This window comes from Somniosus microcephalus, chromosome 8 (assembly GCF_052327205.1).
Source record: "Somniosus microcephalus isolate GS21.2 chromosome 8, FLI_Smic_1.0, whole genome shotgun sequence".
Classification (NCBI taxonomy): domain Eukaryota; kingdom Metazoa; phylum Chordata; class Chondrichthyes; order Squaliformes; family Somniosidae; genus Somniosus; species Somniosus microcephalus.
The window spans coordinates 258,433,568-258,444,187 of NC_140994.1; the positions used below are offsets into that span (position 1 = coordinate 258,433,568).

Genomic DNA, 10,620 nt, shown 5'->3' on the forward strand with positions numbered 1-10,620 from the left:
GGGGGGGGGAGGTTTCAAGGGAGTGAAAAATAAAAATGGCAGCGGAGAAGGCAATAGAGCAAGGTAGCAGTGGGGGAATTAAAAACCAGAGCGTGTGAGGAAGGGACAGAATGTCTAAATATAAAGGTAGAGTAGTAAAGGGGGTAAAAGCAGGAATAAATTGTCACAAAACATATTTAAAAGTTCTTTATCTGAATGCACGCAGCATTCATAACAAAATAGAGGAGTTGATGGTACAAATAACTACACATGAGTATGATCTGGCGGATATTACAGAAACATGGCTGCAAGGTGACCATGACTGGAAACAAAACATCCAGGGGTATTTGACAATTAGGAAGGACAGACAGGAAGGAAAGGGAGGTGGGGTGGCTATGTTAATAAAGGATGGAATCACTGCAATAGTGAGCCAATTACCGTCCCATCAGTCTACTCTCAATCATCATAAAAGTGATGGAAGGTGTCATCGACAGTGCTATCACGTGGCACTTACTCGGCAATAACCTGCTAACTGGCACCCAGTTTGGGTTCCGCAAGGGCCACTCAGCTCCTGACCTCATTACAGCCTTGGTCCAAAGATGGCAAAAGAGCTGAACTCAAGAGGTGAGGTGAGAGTGACTGCCCTTGACATCAAGGCAGCATTTGATCGAGTGTGGCATCAAGGAGCCCTAGCAAAACTGAAGTCAATGGGAATGAAGGGGAAAACTCTCCATTGGTTGGAATCATACCTAGTACAAAGGAAGTTGGCTGTGGTTGTTGGAGGTCATTCATCCCAATCACATGACATCACTGCAGGAGTTCCTCAGGGCAGTGTCATAGGCCCAACCATCTTCAGCTGTTTCATCAGTGACCTTCCCTCCATCATAAGGTCAGAAGTGGGGATGTTCGCTGATGATTGCACACTGTTCAGCACCATTCAAGACTCGTCAGATACTGACGCAGTCCGTGTCCTTATGCAGCAAGACCTGGACAACATTCAGACATGGGCTGACAAGTGGCAAGTAACATTCGCACCACACAAGTGCCAGGCAATGACCATCTCCAACAAGCGAGACTCTAACCATCTCCCCTTGACATTCAATGGCATTACCATCGTTGAATCCCCCACTATCAAGATCCTGGGGTTTACCATTGATCAGAAACTGAACTGGACCAGCTATATAAATACTGTGGCTACAAGAGCAGGCAAGAGGCTGGGAATTCTGCAGCGAGTGTCTCACCTCCTGACTCCCCAAAGCCTTTCCACCATCGACAAGGCACAAGTCAGGAGTGTGATGGAATACTCTCCACTTGCCTGGATGAGTGCAGCTCCAACAACACTCAAGAAGCTCGACACCATTTAGGATAAAGCAGCCCGCTTGATTGGCACTCCATCCACCTTCAACATTCACTCCCTCCACCACCAGTGCACTGTGGCTGCAGTGTGTACCATCCACAAGATGCACTGCAGCAACTCGCCAAAGCTCCTGCAACAGCATCTTCCAAACCCGCGACCTCTACCACTTAGAAGGACAAGGGCAGCAGACGCATGGGAACATCACCACCTACAAGTTCCCCTCCAAGCCACACACCATCCTGACTTGGACCTGTATCACCGTTCCTTCACTGTCGCTGGGCCAGGATCCTGGAACTCCCGTCCTAACAGCATTATGGGTGTACCTACACCATATGGACTGCAGCGGTTCAAGAAGGCGGCTCACCACCATCTTCTCAAGGGCAATTAGGGATGGGCACTAAATGCAGGCTTAGCCAGCCAACGACGCCCACATCCCATCAATGAAAAAAAAATGATATTGGGTCAAAGGATCAGGATAGTGAAACAGTTTGGGTGGGGATAAGGAATAATAAGGGGAAAAAGTCACTAGTGGGCATAGTCTAAACATAGAAACATAGAAGCATAGAAGATAGGAGCAGGAGTAGGCCATTCGGCCTTTCGAGCCTGCTCCGCCATTCAATGAGATCATGGCTGATCATCCAAATTCAGTACCCTGTCCCTGCCTTCTTTCCATATCCCCTGAATCCTTTAGCCTTAAGAAATATTTCCAACTCTTTCTTGAATATATTTAATGAACTGTTCTCCACCGCCCTCTGTGGCAGAGAATTCCAGACGTTCAGCACTCTTTGGGTGAAGAAATTCCTCCTCATTTCAGTCCTAAATGGCTTACCCCTTATCCTTAGACTATGACCCCTGGTTCTGGACGCCCCGGCCATCAGAAACATCCTTCCTGCATCTAGTCTGTCGAGGCGTGACAGAATTTTATAGGTTTCGATGAGATCCCCTCTCAATCTTCTAAACTCCAGTGAGTATAAGCCCAATCGATACAATCTCTCCTCATACATCATTCCTGCCATCCCAGGTATCAGCCTGGTGAATCTTCGCTGCACTCCTTCCATGGCAAGAACGTCCTTCCTCGGGTAAGGCGACCAAAACTGCACACAATACTCAAGGTGCGGTCTCACCAAGGCCCTGTACAACTGTAGCAAGACATCCTTGCTCCTGTACTCGAACCCTCTTGCTACGAAGGCCAACATACCATTTGCCTTCTTAACCGCCTGCTGCACCTGCATGCTTACCTTCAGTGACTGGTGCACAAGAACACCCAGGTCTCTTTGCACTTCCCCTTCTCCCAATCTATTGCCATTCAAATAATAATCTGCCTTCCTGTTTTTGCCACCAAAGTGGATAACCTCACATTTATCCACATTATAGTGCATTGGCCATGTTTCTGCCCAATCACGCAACCTGTCCAAATCATACTGGAGTTTCACGACATCCTCCTCACAGCATACCCTCCCACCCAGCTTTGTGTCATCTGCAAATTTGGAGATATTACATCCAATTCCATCGTCCAGATCATTAATATACATTGTGAACAGCTGGGGCCCTAGGACCAATCCTTGCGGTACCCCACTAGTCACTGCCTGCAACTCGGAAAACGACCCGTTTATTCCAACTGTTTGTTTTCTGTCCGCCAACCAGTTCTCTATCCAAGTCAATACCTTGCCCCCAATCCCATTTGCCTTAATTTTGCACGCTAATCTCTTATGTGGGACCTTATCGAAAGCCTTCTGAAAGTCCAAATGCACCACATCCACCGGTTCTCCCTTATCTATTTTACAAGTTACATCCTCAAAAAATTTCCAGTAGATTAGTCAAGCATGATTTACCTTTAGTAAAGCCATGTTGACTTTGTCCGATCCTGTCACTGCTTTCCAAGTGCTCTGCTATTACATCTTTTATAATGGACTCTAGCATTTTCCCCACTACCGATGTCAGGCTTACCGGTCTATAATTCCCCGCTTTTTCTCTACCACCTTTTTTGAATAGTGGGGTAACATTAGCTACCCTCCAATTCATGGGTACTGTTCCAGAGTCTATCGAGTTCTGGAAGATGACCAGCAATGCATCTACTATTTCTAGGGCCACTTCCTTAAGTACCCAGGGATGTAGATTATCAGGCCCTGGGGATTTATCGGCCTTCATTCCCATCAATTTTCCTAACACCATTTCCCTACAAATACTGATTTCTTTCAGTTCCACCCCTTCATCAGACCCTATGTTCCTCAGCATCTCTGGGATGTTATTTGTATCCTCCTTTGTTCTCCTAAAGGCCTCCTAACAGTTGCAATTCTGTTGGTCGGAGTATAAATCAGGAAATAGTTGGGGCTTGTAATAAGGGAACAGCTATAATCATGGGGGATTTTAACTTTCATATTTACTGGACAAATCAAATTGGGCAGGGCAGCCTTGAGGAAGAGTTCATAGAGTGCATTAGGGATGGGTTCTTTGAGCAGTATGTAACTGAACCAAACAGGGGGCAGGCAATCTTAGATCTTGTCCTGTGTAATGAGACAGGATTAATAAAAGATGTCCTAGTAAAGGATCCCCTTGGAATGAGTGACCATAACATGGTTGAATTCCAAATTCAGTTGGCGGGTGAGAGAGTTGGATCTCAAACCAGCATACTAAGCTTAAATAAAGGAGACTATGAAGGTATGAGAGCAGAGTTGACTAAAGTGGACTGGGAAAAAAGATTAAAGTGTAAGACGGTACATGAGCAGTGGTGTACATTCAAGGAGATATTTCACAACTTTCAAGAAAAATATATTCCAGTGAGGAAAAAGGGGCAGTAAAGAAAAGACAGCCATCCGTGGCTAAATAAAGTAATAAAGGATAGTATCCGACTGGAAACAAGGGCATATAAAGTAGCCAAATCTAGTGGGAGAATAGAAGATTGGGAAGCATTTAAAAGCCAGCAAAGAATAACTAAAATATTAATTAATAAAGAGAAGATATTATTATGAAAGTAAACTAGCAAAAGATATAAAAACAGTTAGCAAGAGTTTCTACAGTTATATAAAAAGAAAAAGGGTGGCTAAAGTGAATGTTGGTCCCTTAGAGGACGAGACCAGGAAATTAGTGGTGGGAACATGGAGATGGCAGAAACGCTGAACAAATATTTTGTATCAGTCTTTAGACGACACTACAAATATCCCAACACTGGACAAACAGGGGACTATGGGGGGGGGGGGAGGTGCTAAACACGATTAAAATCACTAAGGAGGTGGTACTCAGTAAGATAATGGGACTAAAGGTGGATAAATCCCCTGGACCTGATGGCTTACATCCTAGGATCTTGAGAGAAGTAGCGGTAGGAATTGTGGATGCATTGGTGGTAATTTTCCAAAACTCCCTGGAATCAGGAAAGGTCCCAGCAGATTGGAAAACTGCTAATGTAACGCCCTTATTTAAAAAGGGAGGCAGACAAAAGGCTGGAATCTATAGACCAGTTAGCCTAACATCTGTGGTTGGTAAAATGTTGGAGTCTATTATTAAGGAAGCACTAACAGGACATTTGGATAAGCATAATTTAATCGGACAGAGTCAGCATGGTTTTATGAAGGGGAAGTCATGTTTGACAAATTTGCTCGAATTCTTTGAGGACGTAACAAACAGGGTGGATAAAGGGGAACCAGTGGATGTGGTGTATTTGGACTTCCAAAAGGCATTTGACAAGGTGCCACACAAAAGATTACTGCACAAGATAAAAAATCACGGGATTGGGGGCAATATACTTGCATGGGTGGAAGATTGGCCAGCTAACAGAAAACAGAGAGTTGGGATAAATGGTTCATTCTCGGGTTGGCAATCAGTAACTAGTGGTGTTCCGCAGGGGTCGGTGCTGGGACCCCAACTCTTTACAATCTATATTAACGATTTGGAGGAAGGGACCGAGTGCAACGTATCCAAGTTTGCCGATGATACAAAGATAGGAGGGAAAGCAGTGAGTGAGGAGGTCATAAATAACCTGCAAAAGGACATAGGCAGGCTGGGCGAGTGGGCAAAAATTTGGCAGATGGAATATAATGTTGGAAAGTGTTGGCAGAAAAAATCAAAGAGCAAGTTATTATCTAAATGGAGAGAAACTGCAAAGTTTTACAGTACAAAGGGATCCGGGGGTCCTGGTGTATGAAACACAGAAGGTTAGTATGCATGTAGAGCAGGTGATCAGGAAGGCCAATGGAATCTTGGCTTTTATTGGAAGGGGGATGGAGTATAAAAGCAGGGAAGCCTTGCTGCATTTATATAGGGTACTGGTGAAGCCACACCAGGAATATTGCATACAGTTTTGGTTTCCATATTTAAGAAAAGATATACATGCTCTTGAGGCAGTTCAGAGAAGGTTCACTCAATTGATTCCGCAGATGAGGGGGTTGATGTATGAGGAAAGGTTGAGTAGGTTGGGCCTCTACTCATTGGAATTCAGAAGAATGAGAGGCGATCTTATCGAAACATATAAGATTGTGAGGGGACTTGATCGGGTGGATGCGGTGAGGATGTTCCACTGATGGGTGAGACTAGAACTAGGGGGCATAATCTTAGAATAAGGGGCTGCCCTTTCAAAATTGAGATGAGGAGAAACTTTTTCACTCAGAGGGTAGTAAATCTATGGAATTTGCTACCTGAGAGAGTTGTGGAAGCTGCGACATTAATAAATTGAAAACGGAGATAGACAGTTTCCTAGCAGATAAGGGAATTAGGGGTTACGGGGAGAGGGCAGGGAAGTGGACGTGAGTCTGGATTCGGATCAGCCATGATCCTATTGAATAGCGGAGCAGGCCCGAGGGGCCTTATGGCCTACTCCTGCTCCTACTTCTTATGTTCTTATGTTCTGATATGGTTTAGCGGGTAGGCCCAGTAACAAATGAGCTGTATTCATATATCAGTGTGGAATACGCTCATACAAGTACAGGAAAATGTTCCACAAATCTCTGCTTATTTCTCATAGTCGGTAAAGAAACGAATATTACATTTATGGACATGTCTGGTTATAAGTTAACTTTTCCAGCGACTTCCACATCTTCTGAATTAATAAAAAAAAACAGCTGTTCTGCCTATCCTGACATAACCTGCTTTCACCTTGCTCACTATCTAAATTAAATCACTGCTTATTTCGCTATTTAGAATAATGGGAGACTGGGTAGCGGAGCCGGTAAGCAAACTCGTTTCTCGTCTTTCAGATTTCGGTTTTAATCCTTCTTAAACAGAGGGAAAGAGAGCCCTCTGCCCTTTTGCTATAGGGGTGCAATGTGAAATGAACTGTCAAGCAGTATCAACTAATCTTTGCTTAATTAAGAACCCGTTGGCAATATCACCCAGAGACACCCCAGGAAGTTTGAATGAAGTATGTCCAGCTCGTGCGGTAGCACTCCTTTAAGGATGGGGTTGAGGTACATTATTGGGACAAAGAGATTGCTTTTCTCTGTATCTAAGTGCACTATAGTATACCTGACCCGAGTGTGCTCCATGCTAACATTGAATTCCCGATTTTAAAATGTTTCATTTTCCAGTACTGATATCCTTCACGTTATGACCAAACAATTGACATAAAAAGCTGTAGATGTGTATAGTGCACTGTACCTCAAAACGCTCTTACTGGGTAGCGAACAGGGGGCTTCTGGTGATGGAACTGAACAATAATTGAAGTATCAGACAAGTGTACTGGCGCGTAACACAAACCATTAATATTCTAATAGACCAGTGAATATTTGTCACCTAAATCTGTCCGATATGTGCCAGATGTCTCACCTCGCTGGTTCTTTGGACGGAATTCGCCGTTTTCACGTTCCCCTCAGTCGCACAGATTTCAACCTTGACTGCATTCTGATTTGTTGCCAAGCTGGATGCTTTGGCAAATGTAAAGTCTCTGTTGGAGGAACCTAAAGTCGAGTAGGACTCATAGCGGAAACGCTGAGACAGAGGATCACCCCCAAATACTTCGACATAATTCGCAGGGATGTGTAGATTCCTGTTGTCTTTTTGGAATCCATCTACGAGAGCGTTACTTGGCTCGAAACAGCAATAGGCACAGTTATGGCTGCTGCATCCAATGTTGTGTTTGTAGACTTTAGCGGCGAGAATAATTACAACCACAAAAAATATTGACGACGTTGCCGCCAAGGATATAACTAAGTAAAGACTTAAATCAGATGCAAACGCAGGATCTTCTGACAAACCAGAGACATCCGAAAGCCTTTCTGTAGCAATACCCGTCACTGTTAAGAGGAGGGTCATTGTGGCCGAAAGTGATGGTTTACCGTTGTCTTTCACCAGGATAACCAACCGTTGCTTATTCGAATCTTTGCCGTTAATACTGCGGATTGTCCAGATTTCCCCCGTGTCAAGCGCAATAGTAAAAAGACCGGGGCTGGTAGATTGCAACAGCTGATAAGAGAGGCAGGCATTCTGGCCAGCATCGGCATCGACTGCCGTCACCTTAGTCACTAGATATCCTGATTCGGCGGAGCCGGAGATCGTCTCAACTACTGTAGACCCATATTCGGGTTGTGGGGACACGATCACCGGACTATTGTCATTCTGATCCAGAATAATCACCTCCACCGTCATGATGTCTTTAAGTGGTGGTGATCCACTATCCTGAGCTTGGACTTGGATCTGAAATGTTTTCAGCTGTTCGTAATCAAAAGAGCGCTGAGAAAATATGACGCCATCTTTCGAATTTATTTCAACATAATTGGACACGGGAGAACCTCGAACAAGGGTCTCCAAAATAGAATAGGACAGGCGAGAGTTTTCATCACTATCCTGGGCTGTTACTGAACATATGGACGCGCCGATGACGTTATTCTCTGTCACATATGTGGTATATAAAGACTGTCTAAAGCGTGGTGCGTTATCGTTTATGTCTGAAATCTGCACCATAATGTATTTGTAGGTGGAGAGAGGTCGAGCGCCAGCGTCACTGCATACGATTGTGACATTGTACTCCGAGACTGCTTCGCGATCCAGGAGCTGGTCAGTAACCAGTCTGTAGTAGTGGTCAAAGGAGGAGTCTAGTTTGAAGGGAACGTTATTTGCAACGCGGCAGCGATGCTCCCCATAATCGCCAGAATCGGCATCCGTTACAGCGATCAAGGCTATCACAGTGCCCGTTGGAGCATCTTCGCGGACGGGACTTGACAAAGATGTCAACGCCACCTCAGGGGCGTTGTCATTCACATCTACGATCTCCACCAGAACATCACAATAGGCAGGCACTGCTACGGTACCCCGGTCCACAGCCTGCACGTTAATCTCATACACAGTAGCTTCTTCGTAATTTAAATTTCCTTTAACTCTAATTTCTCCTTGTTTGGAATCTATGGTAAACAGTTCACGGACTCTACTAGAAGCATGGCCGCTAAAAGAGTACATGATCACTCCATTTGAACCTTCATCCAAGTCAGATGCATTTAATTTCATTACCAAGGTTCCTATCGGTGCATTTTCTAACAATCGCACCCTATAAAGCGACTGAGTAAAAGTAGCCACGTTGTCGTTAACATCCTTTACTACGATCATAACATCAGCAGTACCAGTCCTCTGCGGGACACCGCCGTCTTTGGCAATCAGGACTAATTTGTGGGTCGCTTGTTTCTCTCTATCCAGGGAAGCGTGCAGCACTAGAACTGGTAGTTTGCCATCCCCACTACGCGTCTGTACATCGAGGATAAATTGCCCCTCTGGAACCAGCTGGTAGGTTTGTAGGGAGTTAGTTCCAACGTCCGGATCGTGCGCGCTCTCGAGCGGGAAGCGCGATCCTGGCGTCGCTAGCTCAGATATTTCCAAGCGGAACTGCCTCTTAGGAAAACTGGGCGCATTGTCATTCACGTCTAGAATCTCCACTTCCACGCGGTACAAATTCAGTGGATTTTGAATCACACCCTGCAGAGGTAATACGCAAGTGAAACTCGGCCCACAAAGCTGTTCCCTGTCAATGTTATCGTTCACGTATAAAATCCCTTTGTCCAGGTTCACGTCTAAATATTGCTTCTGAGCGCTCGATACAATTCGAAAGCTGCGAGCGGACAGCTGTTTTACATCTAATCCCAAATCGTTAGCGATATTTCCGACAAAGGCACCGAGTCGCAATTCCTCAGGAATCGAATAACGAATCTGTCCAGAAATTACGTCCCACGGCGGTATTATGAAGTACAATAGTTGCCATCTTATCCACCAATTCCTTTTAACAAAGACCATTTCAACAACGACTAATTCCATTTGCAGCAGCGCCGCCTTCTCTTGTTTACGAATAAGTTATTTTACATTTTTCTTTCAGCAGAAGTTGACACTTGAAAAATACGTGTGTGCTCACTTGAATCGCTGAGATGATTTCTGAAACCTTTGCTTATTTCTCGTAGAATAATCCTCGTTTCCGCGCGTAGCACTAACACAGTGTTACACGGCGGCCATTCTGATCCTCCACTGTGTCTGGTTGTGACGATGAAGGGCGGTGGTTTGGATCTCCAGGAGCATTTTAGTCTTTGATTGGTGGATGGAAGCACAGAGACATTTAACCAATCACCATTTCGCATTTCTTAAAGCTGGCTTGTTCTGTAAATAGCAGTACGCTTCTTACATATATGGTTGTGCAATCAAATATCATATCGGATTTTCTATTTGACTCTTTCTGAATTTTTAATTCTTTCATCAAAAAAGTCCGTTAGCATTTGCTTTACTATCAATCCGATCGCCACATATCGATTTTAATATGGAAAGCACAGAACAATTGTAATCACCAGGAAACCGATTAAATTAATTGGAAGTAAAAATGTATTTCGTCCTGGCAGAATAAGGGTAGTGCAATTTTCCTCTTCCGTTAAGTGTAGTTTTTACATCCATATCAGTACTGATCTCTACTGTATTGTTAAAGACAATTCGTCAATCCACAACAACAGAGGTCTTTTGTAGGGATTCCCAGTAAGGTTAGTAAGAAGTTGGTGATCTATTCTCTTGCATTTATCCATACAGATTGCCTTGGTCTGGCTGTACTGTTTCGCCTGTTGTATCATTAATGATCCAATTGTTTTTAGTGGTGGGACATAAGAAATGAGATACATTTTCTACATTTTTATTAGAATGTGAGTGACGCTGGCAAGGCTGCATTTATTGCTCTGAGGCCTTAAGATTCAACCACGTAGCTTAGGCCTGAAGCAACATGTAGGCCAGATTGAGTAGGAGTGGCCCTACCTGAAAGACGTGAGCGAACTATTTCTGTTTTTACAACAATCTAGTACGTCTTATGGCTATTTTGGCGCTCGCCCAGAAATGACCAGATT

The 10,620-nt window shown here is 44.4% G+C and overlaps 1 protein-coding gene across 1 annotated transcript in view; it reads right to left on the minus strand.

Moving 5' to 3' along the window:
* LOC147114282 (uncharacterized) overlaps positions 1-9,801 on the minus strand; it is a 39,777-nt gene extending 29,976 nt beyond the window's left edge. The window contains exon 1 of the mRNA XM_085996102.1: positions 7,091-9,801. Coding sequence (XP_085852228.1) covers positions 7,091-9,562 — 2,472 coding nt within the window. The 5' untranslated portion in view covers positions 9,563-9,801. The remainder of the gene's footprint in view (positions 1-7,090) is intronic.
* Between the last annotated feature and the right edge of the window lie 819 nt (positions 9,802-10,620).